Source organism: Sardina pilchardus, chromosome 13 (assembly GCF_963854185.1).
Source record: "Sardina pilchardus chromosome 13, fSarPil1.1, whole genome shotgun sequence".
In the NCBI taxonomy this organism is placed as follows: domain Eukaryota; kingdom Metazoa; phylum Chordata; class Actinopteri; order Clupeiformes; family Clupeidae; genus Sardina; species Sardina pilchardus.
The window spans coordinates 9122667-9140442 of record NC_085006.1 but is presented as its reverse complement, the minus strand read 5'-3'; the positions used below and the strand labels follow the sequence as shown (position 1 = coordinate 9140442).

Genomic DNA, 17776 nt, shown 5'->3' with positions numbered 1-17776 from the left:
CAGTGCAATAGAAAGAGGAAGAATGTGGAACACATTGTAAACAGCACAAGGTTTCCAAGAAGGGGAAAAAAAGACAAAAAAACAAACAAACAATCTCAAACACAAGCTTCCACTGAAATAAAATGTTATGAAGTAAAGGCTTAAAAATAGCAAACCTCTTAACCTGACACTGAAGGTTTTAGTTTGATGCAAAATGTTGTTGCATACTTATCACTCAAGGCAAATGATATGTTGACTTAAACAAGGCAAGTTACTATATATAATGAAAAAATGACAAATAATCTGACAGAGCAATGCACAACTGCACTGTAACATGCATCCTCTTGGTCAGCTAATAAACATTAAAATCCAACATTCATACTCCTCAGTAGGCAAAGCCTGGACTGAACTGAACTTAACTGAACTGAAATCAGAAGACATCACAAAATTGCATTTTCTTTCTAGATGAAATGTTGGTCCTAATTTCAAAGTTCATCATCATCAGCATGCATGCCCAAATATTTTGAATATAGTCTTCAACATCAGAGGCTCGAAGAGGTCCCGTATAAGAGGTCCCCGTCATAAGCGGACAGCAGTTTGGTAAAGTGTGCGTAAAGGTGGTGTCTGGATTATGCTGTGCTCTGTGGGCCATATGAGAGACGGGCATGACAACTTTGCTGAAGACAAAGAATGTGTTCAGGCAAGCTTTTGGAATCAGCCCAAACAAGTGCCACAGAGATGTTTACAGTTACTAGGGAGGACCAGTATGCAGCTCCAGCAAGCGGTGAGGATATACAGTACGCAGGGGAAAAATGCTGTGATTTACGATAACAGTGTGTAGGGTGGTTTTGATTTGCGGTGCCCAAGCATAAAAAAAGAAAGGAAAATAAGTAATTATTCACAAACACCAGTGCAGATTTCTGCCAAGATGCTCCGGTGATGTGATTTGGGATCAATAAGTCATTAACTGAGCAGTCATGGTCTTGTGCCATCTCCTGATTTCAAATTCCTTTCTGGGAGAGGTTTAGGGTGTTCTTATCTCTCTCTCTCTCTTGCTCTCTCACACACACACACACACACACACACACACACACACACACACACACACACACTCTCTCTCTCTCACACAAACACACACACACAATCACTTCTTTCTTACGGCTAGACTACAGCACATAACACTTGGTATTTATACATGAACACATTTACTCGGAATAGCCATGTGAAATGCAAATATTTCATTCTGTTTGGTGACTTTTTGGTGTCAGCTATCTCAGAAAATATAATAAAACATATATAAAAATTAGTGGTGGGCCGTTATCGGCGTTAACGTGCAACTCTTATCGGGCGATAAAAAAAAGTATCGTCGTTAATCTATTCTCAAAGTTGGGCTGGGAGCTGGGTCTATACCACGCAAGCTATGATCACTTTCACCTTGATATTTTAGCGCGAACGCCAAATGTCATAGCTAGAGATTGGCGTGGTGCTTTTTCCAGTAGGCCTATTAGCCTGTTTGATTTGCATGTAGCTCAATGAACATCAAACAGGCTAATAGGCCTACTGGAAAAAGCACCATGCCAATTTCTAGCTACGGTGCAGGGTATGTGATGATGTGGGGCTATTTTAATTCCAACGGCCAACTGAACTTTATCAGGATGCATAATATCCTGGATCCATGAAATAGCTGGCCTTAAAAAAAAAAAAATCTGCCTGCCCCTATGTTAAAGGGATAATCCGGAGTGAAATGCACTTTAGATCAATTTTTCGGACTATTGGGAGTAAATACGTTGAGTTGACACCAAAATCATGTCATTCGGATGTATTTTGAGAAAGTTTGAGCTCACCGTTTTTAGCCAAAACTCGTTAGCCTGGAGGTGACTCGGGCATGTCATTTCGCCGCTACAAAACGCTATTTTTATACCTCTTCTACTGTTCCAAACAACACTACGCTTACGTGGTAGTGAGTAGAGGATCCCTAAAGCCAAACCGAAGTATCCCCACGTCTTTATGTGGTCGGATAGAGAGTCCAGAATGAATTTAACCGAGTCCGTACCTTTCCGGAAATGTTAATAAAGTGTTGTTAAAGCGTTGTCAGCTGCAGCACCGACATTTCCGGAAAGGTACTGCGTTTTGTAGCGGCGAAATGACATGCCCGAGTCACCTCCAGGCTAACGAGTTTTGGCTAAAAACAGTGAGCTCGAACTTTCTCAAAATACATCCGAATGACATGATTTTGGTGTCAACTCAACGTATTTACTCCCAATAGTCCGAAAAATTGATCTAAAGTGCATTTCACTCCGGATTATCCCTTTAAAGGGATAGTTCGGGTTTTAAGACACGAAGTTATATGGGTTCCCCGTCAGCAACGTTGTGCATCAGCACTGACTTACCCCGCAACAGCGTCCTGTGAGCCGAGATCCAGCCGGTTTTTGATGCTGAAGAAAGTAGTCCGGCAAGTTTCTGGGGTCACGAAAGTAAAGTGTTTTTCTTCTCAAAACCATATGCGTTCAAAAGAGTGATATATTTGCACCACAAAAACGTTGTCCAGGAAAAATTCAAACCTCGTTATCACTTACTTATTTTTCGCGATTCCTATCACTGCGCGCTAATGACAGCTGGACAACGTTTTTGTGGTGCAAATATATCACTCTGTTGAACGCATATGGTTTTGAGAAGAAAAACACTTTACTTTCGTGACCCCAGAAACTTGCTGAAGAAAATAGTCCGGCATCAAAAACCGGCTGGATCTCGGCTCACAGGACGCTGTCGGGGGGTAAGTCAGTGCTGATGCACAACGTTGCTGACAGGGAACCCATATAACTTCGTGTCTTAAAATCCGAACTATCCCTTTAACCCTAACCCTATGTGTTAAATTCCCATAGGGTTACATTGGGGGTCAAATACTTCCTTCCCCCTAGCATTTAGGAGGAACATTTACTTATTTACGATAAATTCTTCAATCACAAAGAAAATTGGTGCACTTGGCGGTTTTATTTTTACAGTTTTTTTTTTTTTTTAAGACATTAAGATCAATTGTCAAATGATGATTTTATATTTCTCTTTTTAGCCAACTTTAGCATGGTATCAAATACATTTTCTCTTCACTGTATTAAGATCATCATGGGGGATGGGTGGGGGTACTGAGATATCTTTGTTGACATCTTGACACTAAGTGAAGTTAACACTACACAATGAATCCATGGTGTCAATGGCCAGCTTTAACCATGAGAACAGTCAAAAAAAATCTTGCAGACCAACACAAACCGAACACTTCAAGATTCAGGGTACCTCATCTGTATAAAACGTTTGTATTCCAACACTGTAAGGTGATATCAACATGAGTAAGATAATGTCAGATACTCACTCTATGTCTTTTCTGACAGATCCCAGTAGATCCTCCCTTTCTCTGATCGCCAGAAAGTTGGATTTAGTTTTGTGGTATTCATGAGTATAATCCTACAAAATGCAACACAGAGTCAGAATGTGTGAAACCATGACCATAGAAAACACAGACTACTGCTTATTGCCAGGGACAAATTGGTGTTTGAAACAGCACATGAAAACCTCTAGTGGCCACACTTTTTAATGCCATGAGTGCCCATGTTCTGATCCAACAACTATTCATTTCTATTCTTCACAGTTAAACTCTCAGTCCAGCCCTGAATACCTCTTTATATTATGTGCACCTTGATAATACTACTAAACATTACTCTAGTTCAGTTATGTAGGAACAACATGGATGAATCAATGCCGTGCTCAGAGGGAGCCAGCTGTTTTCAAGAGGGGTCTCTGGGAAAGTGTCCTCCTCACCTGTAGGATGTCTCTGTGCCGCTGGAGCGTATGCATCAGAGCAGCATTGAGGGATGCGACGCCTGGCGTGCTGCTGTACTCTGCCATCTTGTCATTTACGCCTGTTAGCTGCGAGAGACAGAGAGAGAAAGGCAAAAAATGTAATAAATGCTGGCAGTAAAAAGGCCCCAGTGGCTAAAGTCATGGGAAGAGAGGATGCCAGAATCTTACTTTAGCCAGGAGCTGCTCGATCTCCACAGACATGGCCTCAAACATCCTGTCCTGGGTGGAGTTGTTCAGGAGTGGAGTTGTGTCAGAGCTTAATGTGTGGAGAGAAAAATTGTGAATCATGAGACAATTTAGACTAATTCAGAAAAAAAAAATATTGTAAAAAGTATAGAGAGCAGGCACATCTACGAAAATAAAGCCTCACACAGAATCTGGTTGGCTGTAGCCTCTCTTACTGAGAGAAAGGAAACAAGCTTACCTGTCTCCTCGACGCCCATCCCTGGAGCTGCTATAACTGGTGCACAACTTACTGAAGGAAACCAGTTTCAGATCAAGCTCATTCTCCAGCTGACGGGCCTGCTTTCGCAGATCTGAAACAGCATCATATTGTCTGATCACAAGTAATACCATTTACCAGTACTGTGATATGAAACATACACACATGGAACACATTCTAATCATCTTAGATTATGCTGTTGTGCAATTTATGGTTGTTATGTCAAGACGGCAATATTATCAGGACATTGTCTTTTACTTTAGAGATCAGTTTAAATCTGGATATAAAACTTTTGTTAGAAACCGAAGACTTATGTTTGTCACAACAACTTTATGGCCTCGGTATGTTATGTGTGTCAGGTAAGTGAGGCCTTGGGGTAACGTTACAGTGACAATCTTGGTGATGTCAAAGGATGTGTCAGGAGAGCAGCAGACATCATTCTGACAAAGGCAAAACGACGTTACCACCTAGCAATACTGTCGTAAACTAACTATCCGAAAACATGAACTCCTCACTTAACTTGACACATCCCCTGCGGCACATTCGCTTGCTTCTAGCAAATAGGTTGCGTAACGTTATCTGAATTACTTAGCTAGGATAGCTAACGTTAGCCAACTTGACAGCGGCTTCCAAACATTCATAACCAACGTCACAAAATTTCTTTCAGAGAAGCGCTTCAATAGCTTCGACATAACATAAATAATACACAGCATTGACAACTGTTGAAGACATGGTGAATATGATGAGACGACCTGATGAAATAATTTCATAAAACACCTGTATCACATGACTACTTTCGTTTATGTTAGCTTCTCATGTCCAAACTGGACAAAGCTAGATGACATTAGCTAACGTTACATTGGTCCTGCTGTTGCTAACTGAGGCAATGGTAGCTTTCTAGTCTCCAGCGTCGGGAAAGTTAGCTGGTAGGCTAGTCATCTAGCTTTTGCGTGCCTTAAAAGCTTGATAGCTCGCTGGCTAACTAGATACCTAGCTAGCTAGCATTCGACTGAATTTAAGCGACAGGCTGGAGTTACATTTTGTTCGCTCAAAAATGCAAATGTCCACATATAACCACAACCAAGAGAGGTATCATGAACTAAAATGGCTCTTCACATCATTATTCTATCCGTCGCAACGAAGTGAAATCGCTTTGCCACCTCACCTTCCCAGTAATTGCTGTTTCCTCCTGCCATCTTTGTTATTCAACGTCATCAGCAGCGTGGAACCCACAGAAAAAAAGGTTACAACATATCGCCAGACTGCTGCACAGTAGGCTACCCTCTTGTGTCTCGGAAGACATTTTCAACAAGATGGCTAGAAATTCAGACACAACCACAGGAACTTCAGTGACGTTCTAAATCAACTGATAGGCCTGCAACAGCTCTTATTTGGTAAAGATTCAACAAGATTGTATTAGTGTCTTTGGAAATCTTTGTCCATTCATTCACAAGAGTATGCTATTTGCAGAGGCGGAGAAAGTCTACGCAATTCCTTTACTCATCATTAGATAGATCAGACATGTGGACTCGAGTCATAGCCTACTTCAGGGGTCACCAAACTTTTTCTCTGGGGCCCACATTATCGGTCCTGACAGTGATGGGGGGCCGGGGCTAGGTCAGCTCATTTAGTAGAGTAGCCTGGCACAGCCATCGCCTCAACACTTGATTACTGGCACATATTATCTTTACAAGTGGTTTGCAAAAGTAGCAATTCAATCTTCATCCTTTAATTTAAAAGATTAACAGCTTCCACTTATTTACTAAAAAACATCAACGCTGTCAAGTTTTGGTGATTGACACTGGCAAAGGTGAGTTAAAAATTATAAATATAGGTAGGCCTTTTGATATTAAAGGGATGTTCCGTTCCGTCATTTTTGGAAATAACCTCATCTACCACCTCCCCTCGAGCAAAACAATGAATATTTACCTTTTTCCCGTTCATCCAGCCATTCTGTCAGTCTGGCGATACAACTTTTAGCTTCAGCCTAGCATAGATCATTAAATCGGATTAGACCATTAGCATCTCGCCTGCTAGCATCATGCTTTAAAGTGACTAACATTTCCGGTGATTTTCCTATTTAAAACGTGTCTCTTCTCAAGTTAGAAAGTACAATAAGACCAACTGGAAATGAAACCTGCCGTCTTTCTAGGCTGATTTGACATGGAACTACACTCTCATCTGGCGTAATAATCAAGGAAAGTTGCAAATGTACCATGGGTGCAGTGATATCACGCAGCATCTGAAAATAGTACCCATAGGCAACAAGCAGTAGTAGTGCATATCACTTGTAAATTACCGGAAATCTTAGTCACTTTTATGCTAGGCTGAAGCTAAAAGTTGTATCAGCATTTGTATCGCCAGACTCACAGAATGGCTGGATGAACAGGAAAAAGGTAAATATCAATTGTTTTGCTCGAGGGGAGGTGGAAAATAAGCTTATTTCCAAAAATGGCGGAATATCCCTTAAATAATATTATTAATAAACATTGTTTGCAGCACTTAATAAAGGTCAAATAAATAAATAAATAAAAATAAAATAAATAAATAAAAACTAGCCAGCTCTCCATCAGTGGCATAACGTCTCAAAAAAAGTTCTCAACTTATAGTTGATCTAATTGATCAGTAAGCATTTCAGTAATTCTCGTTGTGGCATAGGCTAGTTGGGCGATCTAAAGTAGGCCAACACACTTCACAGGGTATCGGAACGACACCATACTCTGTCCGCCCGCTATCTCTTACTGTATGTTTCACTTAATATTCATTTCAATACAAATGGCGGATTCGTAAAGAAACGCATGCACCCACCATGTATCTTAATTAGCTGTACCGAAACGTACACTTTACCTTGACTCGAAGAGTGCCGGCTGCGCGTACAAAACCGCTTGGAGCTGCAGTGGAATTTTGATGGGCTCTACCTTGAAAGTTGTTATGTTAATGTAACAGTGGACTACTGTACATGTACCACGATTGTATGGGTAGGGCCCCTTAAATATTTAATTATATCATGCCTAATTTGCATTTGCACCTAAATTATGGCATTTGGCTGCCGGAATATCAGCTATCAGAATAAACGGCTGTGGTAGCCAGCATTAGCCTGTAGAGCCTATTCGGTTGGCTAGTGACTACGTCATCATATTCGAAAAGATCACTTCCGTGTCCAAGCCATATCGCGGCACAGTCTACAATCTGCTGTCAACGATGGTGCAGTGCTACCCCTGTTGCACAAATAGAAATTATGTACAGAAAACAGTGTCCTTCAACCGCTTTCCTGTGGATGAAAAGGAGAAGAGAATATGGCTGAAGTTGATATGGTAAGTCGGATCTCAAATTATGATTAATACACCTTAATGCAAGTAGTCTACCTCACTTTAACGTTAGCTTAAGGTTAGCAGCTACCCTTCTCTGTTTTCATTTGTGCAAGTGGCTCACGTTTAACCCCAGAGCCCGACATTGCCGCATTGATGTAAGAAGTCGGTACAATTTGCTGTAAAATGTGGATGGATCTTTACAGTTTCGCTTTTTAATCAGTGTATTCCATACCTCTATCGCCTTAGGTTTTACCTCACGTTAAAGTTAGCATTAGGTTAGTTACCCTTCTCTGTTTACATTCGCGCCGGTAGCTCTGCCTTGTCGCGTTGTATTGTCGGACCGTAGATGGTGAGATGTAAATTCCGACCAACTTAATGTAAAATGTGGATGAATCTTCATAGTTTCGCCTTTCAAACGGTGTACTCCATACTTCCATAGCCTTAGGTTTTACCTCACGTTAATGATAGCTTAAGGTTAGCAGCTACACTTCTCTGTTTCTAAACGTGTGAGATAAAACCCGTACTGACACAAGAAGCATCTGTGCTGCACAGGAAAACATTAGACTATGGGGGAAAATTATGCCAAGGGTTAAACAAACTCTCTTGTAACATTATGTGTGTATTTGTATGTGCAAAGCAAGACACGTCTGACATTAGAAATTGATTTTGCTAGGGAGCCTGAGATGTAGGATATCCATTGCCACCTTGTACTGTAAGTATGATTATTTCTTTGATTTTACAGGCGTGACAATTTCACCCCAAACTACAACTCCAGGGTGTGTGGGTGGCATTTTCCTAAAGGCAAAGAAGCTGGGCCGACACGTTTTGCGTGGAATGAGGGAAAGGCTAAGCCACCCTGCCAAACGGCAAAAAACAACACTCCCTGTGACTGTGGAGGAAGAAGGAAGCGCTGAACCAGGCCCAAGTCACCTTGATGTTGCTCAGCAGACCGATGGTCCAGGTGTTTTGGTGCTTGAACTTGAAAATGACATGCTCAGAAAAGAAAATGAAAAAAAAAAAAAGCGGCGGCGTGCTCCTCCTCGCCTGTGCCTAACGACCACACTGAGGAGAGGGCCCACGGGTGTCGGCCCCAGCGGAGACCAGCAGGTGAGGGCCATCCCAGGACGGCGTGCTCCTCGCCTGTGCCTGACGACCACAGGGAGGAGCGGGCTCGTAGGGGGACAGAGGCCACACACCTACCTGCAGTCATCCGAAGGTGAAGACAAGGTTCCCATACAGGAAACCCTGACAGAAATGGCTGAAACCATACTGACCAATAATACATGACGGTTTAACACAATGACATGGGGCATGGCCAAAGAGGCTGTGGACCTTGGAGAATTTTTTTACGGCTGATTTTGAAAGCCCTTCAGCAGTCAGAGCTGTTCGAAGGAAGTGAGGGGAACTTGAACCTGGCACTAGATGCCAGATACATTTTTAAAAACATAAGCACTTATGTACACTAATTTTGCATCCGCCCTTATGTTGTTTTGTTTTATTATTTTTTTCCAGCTCTTAGGGGAACAAATACTTCATCGCTGGAAGGGCTATAGCTGTAAGCCTGGTCCATGGTGGACCTCCACCAAATTTCCTGTCAAACATCAGACACATCTGGCACCTTGAAGACAGAGGATCCTGCCTACATTTCCTCTGTTGTGTACTGGACCGGTGTTCATCGAAACTGTTAAGGAGACAGGCTATATCACTGGATGAGTTTCCAGTGAACATTACCTGCGCCAATGAGGAATTCATCCTGAGGGGAATTGTTGCTTTTCTGCCAGGGCCACAGGACAGAAAAGCAACAATTATGTGGCCTATTGTTAGTCTGGTTTTCACCATACTAAGCTCAATCTTTTAAGATTGAACATTAGTCTGGGGAGGCTGCGCTCTGTTTCTGCTGTACAAGAGGCGTGATCAATGAGCATCGTTCAAATAACTCCATACGCTTGGATAGTCCTTCAACCAATCAGACCAATTATTCGGTGCGTCTTTTAGATGAGCTAGTTTCTGATTGGAGCCAAAGGTTCTGGCAGTAAAGAGGAGATATACCTGCTGGTTTCCAGCCTGAGCTGCCAGGCGAAAATAAAATTCCCCGGAAGTTCAGGCAGGGTTCATCCAGCCTAGCCCACTGTAGGAGGGCATTCTTTGTCTGGGAGAGATACAGTATCAGGCATGCAAACTGGTCAGGGGTGAAAAAGGTGAGACTCCCCCCCCCCCCCGGAAAAAGAAATGGAAAAAAATCTTCCAAAGTGTGAGGGACCCGCTTTCTTTTCTGATGATTTCATAGGCCTAATGGACACAGGGACACTTCACCGATTAGCATTAAGCTTTGTATCTTTAGAAAACTAGTCATGTTTTTGAATGGTCATGCATTATTCCCTCAGTTTGCCTTGAGATGGGAGAAATACTGATTTCAATGTTGGACTTCCTGCTTTCAATGATGTAAAATCATCATTTTACATCATTGAAAGCAGGAAGTCCTATTCATGGGTTTCACTGAAATCCGTATTTCTCCCATCTCAAGGCAAACTGAGGGAATGATGCATGACCATTCAAAAACATGACTGGTTTTCTAAAGCTAGCCTACAAAGCTTAATGCTAATCGGTGAAGTGTCCCTTTAAACTATAAGTCTGAATATTTGTTGGACCAAACCAGGTAATCAATAAACTTGCTTGAGACACACTATTTCAAACTAGGCCTAATATTATTAGATAAAATAGGCTTTATTTTTTCAAATTGTTTTTAAATGTTTTAATATGCAGCCTAGGCTACTTGTGGTTTATATTGTGCTAGTGTTTAACCAACCAATAAAGTTATGTGAACTGTCTTCATATTACATGTTAAACTGTAGGCTACCTGTAGGCACAGACTAGGCTACTGATCAGGGTCCTGTAACTCGACAATCAAATGTAAATTTACGTTACGCATGGCTTACGAACTCGTAATGATCCGGGTGTAACTGAAACTTGTCGCAAGCATAGACCTAAAAGAAAGTCGCAAGTCACACACACTCAAACGGTTACGTGCGTTACGTGTGGTCTGAAGCAGTCGCAACTTTTTTTGGCTACGTTACTATAGCGAATCATTTGAGTTGCATATCTTTTGCGTAGGCTTTGCGTAAGGTCTATGCGCAGTGTGCTTCAAGACAGCATTAGCATGTCAATCAACTACGTCTCCGGACAAAACAAACCAGACCAGTTTATGAGCATTTAATTCAACAGTCACATTAGCCTTTGATATACTGATAAAGTCTGCCTATTTGCTTCACCTTTTGCCGATCTAGATGGTTCAAACTGCACGTATTCTTCATCAAAATAACTCGTTATGTCTACATTTTTGTCTAATTTCGCTGACTTTCATAACATTAGAAGAAAACAACCTATGCCCGTTGCTTCACTCGCGTCTTTTTCTAATAGAAGTTGAAAGTTTCAACTAGCCCACCTTTGAAATCCCTCGGCATCTCCCCTCCATCTGTCCAGAATCACTATTCCACCTGATACGCATCTATCTGCGCTCACAACAGGGAGGCTATTGGCGTGCGCGTTCTGTTCGTTGCGTCTTTGTCAACAATTAGCTTCCACTAATGTTTATGAAACGCATAAGGGCTACATTCACGCATCCCTTGCTGATCAGACACGTTTTAAATGCGGCTCTGGAAACACCTCAAGATGCGTTAGCGTCTGCGCATGATTTTTAAACTCAGTTGTAAATTCAATTCACCTTGACCCCCCCCCCCCCCCCCCCTAAATATTTTCTCATCGGATCTGCACGAATCATGTAAGTCACCTATTTTTGATTCAAAACGGCGAATTTCGCCGAAAGGTGAGGAGTTTGCATGCCTGCAGTATGATGACCTTAGGCAAAGGAGTTTCCACTGCTTCTGAAAAACACTAAATAAAACCACATGTCATGTTTTACACAAAAACAACTCCAGACTCCAGAAAACCAGTCAGTTGTCACAGCGGCCAGCCAGAAAATGTCTGTCTAGCGGTACTAGTTAAAAGTATTTCTGAGAATTTCTGAAAAGTCCATGTTCAGCCAAAATGTTATACTTCGATCCACAATTGTGTGGATTCATTTTAGGAGCAGTGTGAATGAAAGGGTTTAAATCCATACTCGCACGTGTGCGCCCTTTATATACAAACTGGTCAAACTAATACCTGCTAAAAGAGATCCCATCAAAATCAATTAACTTATAGAAAACAACAACACATTGGAAAAGATAGCAAAACATTTCTCTAGATAAAAATGAACAAAACATTAAGTAAATTGGAAACACCCTCTTATTACTAACAAAACAACCCAAAATCAAGAATACAGAAATTCCCTCCATTCCCCTCTGGCAAAGACGATGTTTAACACTAGAAGCGCCGCGCCGTTCTGACCCACTTATACCTAGAAGCGCCGCGCCCCGGTCATTTGACCGCTTTGACGACCTACTAGAAGCGCCGTGCTGTTGTGAACTACTTAAAGCGCGGCGAGGCGGTCAAATGACCGCTGAGTCCTTAGACTGGGAGGCTTTTACTTACACATAATGATCGCTAGATGGCGCTTCGTGCACGAATGAAATCGTTTGGTCATAAATTCAGTTTGCACTAAGCCATGTGTCATTCGTGTCAGACCGTGTTGTTGATAATCTGTGGTTGTTTGTTTCATTATGACATACAGCACGTTTGAGTTATCTGTTCATGTATTTGTGTTGATTTGTGTTGTTTGAGGTAAAAACTTTGGAAGAGTTCTTGAACAAACCTTAAGCAAACTTGACTTTCAACTAAAATGCTCTAAGAGTGAATGTGGCTAGTTTTAATTCACTCCCCAAATTCACTTCTATTAATTTAATAGGTAGCCTATATGTTCACGCCGCCGAAAATGATCGGACCTAGTCACCTGGAACAAAGAGCCTAACAGTCTGGTTTCAATTACACAGTAGCCAGGATTTCATGCCGCATTTTACAGGCTACGTGGCTACTTTCTAAAACAACTTTCATTCATTTAGGGAGAAGCATCTTATAGGGTCTAGGCTAGCTACCTCGGAGGGAGGGAGATAGAGAGAGCTATGCTGAGCAGGCATAGGCGTGAGAAGTAGCATAGGCCTAATTTAAAAATAATGAGTGAATGATATTCTCCGTTTTGCGAATGTGTAGGCTATGTTTGCGATGTCTGCTGAAAAAAAGCTATAGGCCTATTGTTTCTACAATTTAAGCTAACTTCTATGTGAATTCGAGATTCAGCATTGAGACACACATTTTCATGTGATTGATAAGCAAGGCTGTAGCTCACTGGTTAGAGCTTCGGCTTAAGGACCCAAGGGGTGTTGGTTTGATTCCCAACCTATTCATGACGGAAGTCCTTTTGAACAAGGCATCAATAAAGTAGGCTATATTCTATTCTTTTCTATTCACATAACTACACGCACGCTGGCGAATTCGAACATTCTGAAACGCGCATATGCGATGAAACATTGCGCATTCTTCCACGAGTTGCCTAAACAGTCCGCCTACAGACTAGTAGGCAGGGACAGATAGATGGGGTGGGGGTGGGGAGGCAGTTAATTGTCCTCAATGCCTCGGTGATGTCTGTAGCCTAGCCTAGACGAGTGTATGGGGGAGGGGGGATGATCGGTTTCAAATAGGCTGCAATGGATAGTGTTATGTATAGACCCCGAAGCCATTTGCTTTGAGAACGGCTGGCTGATGAAGTTGTTGGCTGGCTAGCTGGCTCAGCCAAAACCTTAATGCAGCCGCCACAGTTTTCATGACTGATAATGGCTTTAGTTGCCACTTCATGTCTACAGATGTGTATATTGTATTAGATATCAACACACAATGTTATTGTATTGTTTTGGACAACGTTCTGCACGTTTCACTTCAATGTAGACTGCATGCGTTCATGCGTTGTGAACGCGCAGCAATCTCTGGAAAGGAAACGGTGGAAGTCGCAGCAGTAGCCTAATAGCCTATCACGTTCAATGCTGTAAATCCATCTGTTCCAGAATATTTGGTTCATATCATCAATCTTTGGTTTTGGTGTTTGTGCAACCGGGCCCTGACGATTTAACAAAAGTCTGAGTAACGTAGGAATTAGGAAAGTATGTAGGCCTAAGGTGAGATCAAAATCAGGCTAGAAGTAGTTCTACTTTGTTTCCTTCTTTTCCCCATGTCATTTTCATTGGTCGTCAACTCACTGTGAGTCCTGTGTATCGTAGCAACGAGCACAATACTGATGTGGTGTGTCCAGTGGGAAAATCTCATGCAGGCCTAGTTTCAAAGCCATCGTTTATTTTTTCGCGTGTCACTATGATATAATTATTTTTAGATGCAAAAAGTCTAACTGGCTTTGTCAAAGTTTGTCAGATGGCGGCAGAAAATGATTGGCTGGCGAAATTATTTTTCGTTAATGGTAGGCCTAAACATATTGTGATTCATCCGTTTATTTCAGATAGGTTGTTATTAAAAACCATTAACAAAAAATATTTGTTCATCGACGTTGAAAATCGGTCAGTAAATTCAATCGAAGATTCTGTATTTCGCTCCTGCCAAGGTGTGAACACGGGTCTCCGGCGTTGCAGACAGGAGTGTTAACGCTGCGCCACTTGACATTATATGAAGACTGCGTTAGGATAGGTTTTTGACTTGACGTAACTCAGTCAGTCCAGCAAATATGTAAGAAAATGCTTATACATTAGTCTGAGCTTTAAAAGATAGCCTACAAATAGAAGATAAGATATACAACTATGAATGTACGTAGGCATACGCGCCCTACGTACATAAATAGGCTACGACGAAAATATGTTTTACACATGTAGGCCTGTCGCAACGTTTTCAAAACAAACTCGCATTTTACCACTGTAAATCGCCTCCATAGACTATGCCATGTAAATGAAAAATAGTTATTAAAATAAAGCACATATATAATACATATTGCACATATATAAACGATATGTTTTATGGTAAAATATTATTCTCATGCCCGACTGACAGGAAATCCTTGCGACATCTGCTGTGAGAAAAGAGAATAGCAGCCTGGACAAAAATGGCCGAACGCGAGACAACATAGTGTTGTCACATAAGTGAGCGCAAAATAGCTCTAAACTAGCTTGTACCGGTGTGCTTTTGATCATGTAAAAATTCTGGGTGACAAAACACGCGTATTTAGGAAAAGTCGTGAACGTAGGGTCCTGGAATTTAATCGAGTGAAAAGATTTTTTTTTTTTGTAATCGCTGCGGTCAAATGACCGCAGCCCGGCAGTTCTAGGTATATCTAGGTCAAACCCACACGGCGCTTCTAGGAATACGCGTCAGCGGTCAAATGACCGGCGCTTGGCGCTTCTAGTGTTAAAGGGATAGTTCGGATTTTAAGACACGAAGTTGTATGGGTTCCCTGTCAGCAACGTAGTGCATCAGCACTGACTTACCCCCTGTGAGCCGAGATCCAGCCGGTTTTAGATCGTTTTTGATGCTGAAGAAAGTAGTCCGGCAAGTTTCTGGGGTCACGAAAGTAAAGTGTTTTTCTTCTCAAAACCATATGCGTTCAACAGAGTGATATATTTGCACCACAAAAACGTTGTCCAGGAAAAATTCAAACCTCGTTATCACTTACTTATTTTTCGCGATTCCTATCACTGCGCGCTACTGACAGCTGGACAACGTTTTTGTGGTGCAAATATATCACTCTGTTGAACGCATATGGTTTTGAGAAGAAAAACACTTTACTTTCGTGACCCCAGAAACTTGCTGAAGAAAATAGTCCGGCATCAAAAACGATCAAAAACCGGCTGGATCTCGGCTCACAGGACGCTGTCGGGGGTAAGTCAGTGCTGATGCACTACGTTGCTGACAGGGAACCCATACAACTTCGTGTCTTAAAATCCGAACTATCCCTTTAAGATGTCAAAAAGCCTGTTCATATCCTCAAAGAAATCTGTCGTGCCTCACTTGGCAGCCTCTCCAACTCTATCATAGTCTTCATTCCTAGTGTTATCACTTGATGCTTCAAGGTAGATCTTGCCTTTGCTCTGGCCGAGGTCAGGGATCTTGGGCTCAAAAAGGTTGGTGACCACTGTTTTAAGCCATGAACAAAATCCTTCAGGGAAAAATCTGTATAAGTCTGTAACTATTCAGAACTTGTGTATAATAACAACAATTATTCCTTGTCAGGAAGCCACACTGATGATGGATTCAACCCACAGCGAAGGCAACAGTGAGTGGCTAAGGAACTGGGCCGCTCAGACTGTATCTTCCACTGCATTGACTCTATTTGAAACCTGGTGTCAGCCCAACACAGAGTCCTGGAAGACATTGTTGAGGGCAGCAGAAATGAGGCAATTCCAGACTATGCTAAAAACCTAATTGAAGGAGATATTCCACCTGTGCAGTATCATCAACAGTGCCGCCGTATTTTCACAATGAAGAAATCACTGGATTCTGTCACAAAAAAACCTGCCCCTGCCTCTGTGACAGCAAGACATATTACCACCAAATCATTGGTGCATGATGAAACATGCATCTTCTGTAATAAATGGAAGGGAGAAAAGGAAGTATCTGAAGGGCCCAAAGGACAAAGGAATCTCTTGTACAGTTTAAAGAGTTTGTGGCAGATGACAGAATCCGAAAAGCAGCACTCACCAAATTGGACCAACGAATGATTGCCATCACTAGCAGAGAGCTTATTGCGGCAGAGGGCATGTATCATAGGTCCTGCTACCGTACACACGCCAGGGGCTACTACAAGCTGTAACTCAATGGATCAAAGTGGTGATTCAGAAGCACAGCATGAGGTAGCCGAAAAGCATGCATATGAACTGTTTTCTTACATAAGGAATGAACTCTTTCCCAACCCAGAAATAATTCCTATGCAGCAATCTCTGCATCGAGATTGCTGTCATCAATGAGGTCTCTGGGTATTTGCCAGATAAAGGATTCAACCAAGAAACACCTTTGCCGTGGATTGGAACATGAACTTGGTCAATCCTTTTCTGATTACAAAGGGAAACTTCCTGTGTACCCAGACAGCCTATCAAGGACTGAGCTGGCCAAAACTGTACTCCTTGAATATGAAACTCCAGATCTGTCTCTGGGGATGTTGTGACAAAAGCAGCTTTGCTGATGAGAGACAAAATACAAAAAAATTACAGCAAAAAAGTATGGCAACCTGATGTAGAGGATGAATTCATTATTCTTGAATTAATCACTCAATTCCTACAAACACTGCTGACTGGAAACTGTGAGTACAAGCCCATCGGAGTAGAGGGAGGAGGGGGAACACACGCCTGTCTTGCTCGATCCCTCATCACGAGCCTGATAGCAGAGCCCCTCAATTTGTCTTTCTAATTCAAATCTGATGTTTAAATCTGTCAGGCGCCTCATTTTCTGTTCAATATTTCTACTGAAGGCTTTAACGTCATCCTCTGGCTGCTCTGCACATTTTTTATGTAATTTTCCACCGTGCAGAGAAGGTGCTGCTCTGGACCTGGCTCCTGTCTTTGTTTTCATCCGCCTCACCTTCACCATACAGCTTGCATTCGAACTGGAGTCCACAGTGAAAGCCTAGTCATATCCTTATAGTCTACCTGCAGTAAATAGTTCACAAGTATTTTTTTAAGTGGATTAGTAGAACTTCTAGGTCTACTCTGTCTGTCGCTGCTCATTGACATCTCTTTGTATCATGTATGATCGCTAAACTTGGATTCTTTTTAATATTGCAATATTCAACTGCGCTTGTGGTTCAGCAGCTCTGCACACGCAACTAGCGTTGTAGAGGGGGCAGGAACGGGCGGGGATGACCGCAGTTAACGTAATGAAGTGACAGCTTAGTAAATTCCACGCAATATAGCCAAGCACAGCGTTCGCATTCTGCGTTTACAAAAACTCGCTGTTAGCGCTGTGTTAGTACATCTGGCCCACAGACTTCGGAAGAGTCTAACGAAACAGAATGAAGCCAGCTTGACTCCAGATTCTGAAGAATGGACAGACAGTTCCATATTGGCCTCAACCACCACAGAGGCAAGGACAACCACCGTACAACAAATGGAGACATGTTTAGATGGGAAAAAAAGACCCATCCTGCAAAGAAACTGCTAGGAAATATGAAGGCAGTTGTCAAAACCCTGGCATGCCACAGTGTTTCTGAGAAGGTTATTACTCCTCTAGATACTACTGATGAACCTGGTGAACTGGTTGTGAGGAAGAAGAG

At 42.1% G+C, this 17776-nt stretch overlaps 1 protein-coding gene across 1 annotated transcript in view; it reads right to left on the bottom strand.

The window, feature by feature from the left end:
- The window catches only part of gosr1 (golgi SNAP receptor complex member 1), a 40334-nt gene extending 34811 nt beyond the window's left edge, over positions 1–5523 (bottom strand). The window contains exons 1-5 of the mRNA XM_062552448.1: positions 5439–5523; positions 4256–4367; positions 4000–4087; positions 3790–3897; positions 3344–3435 (exon numbers count right to left, since the gene is read on the bottom strand). Of these exons, the coding sequence (XP_062408432.1) occupies positions 3344–3435; positions 3790–3897; positions 4000–4087; positions 4256–4367; positions 5439–5469 (431 nt within the window). The 5' untranslated portion in view covers positions 5470–5523. The remainder of the gene's footprint in view (positions 1–3343; positions 3436–3789; positions 3898–3999; positions 4088–4255; positions 4368–5438) is intronic.
- Positions 5524–17776: the final 12253 nt, after the last annotated feature.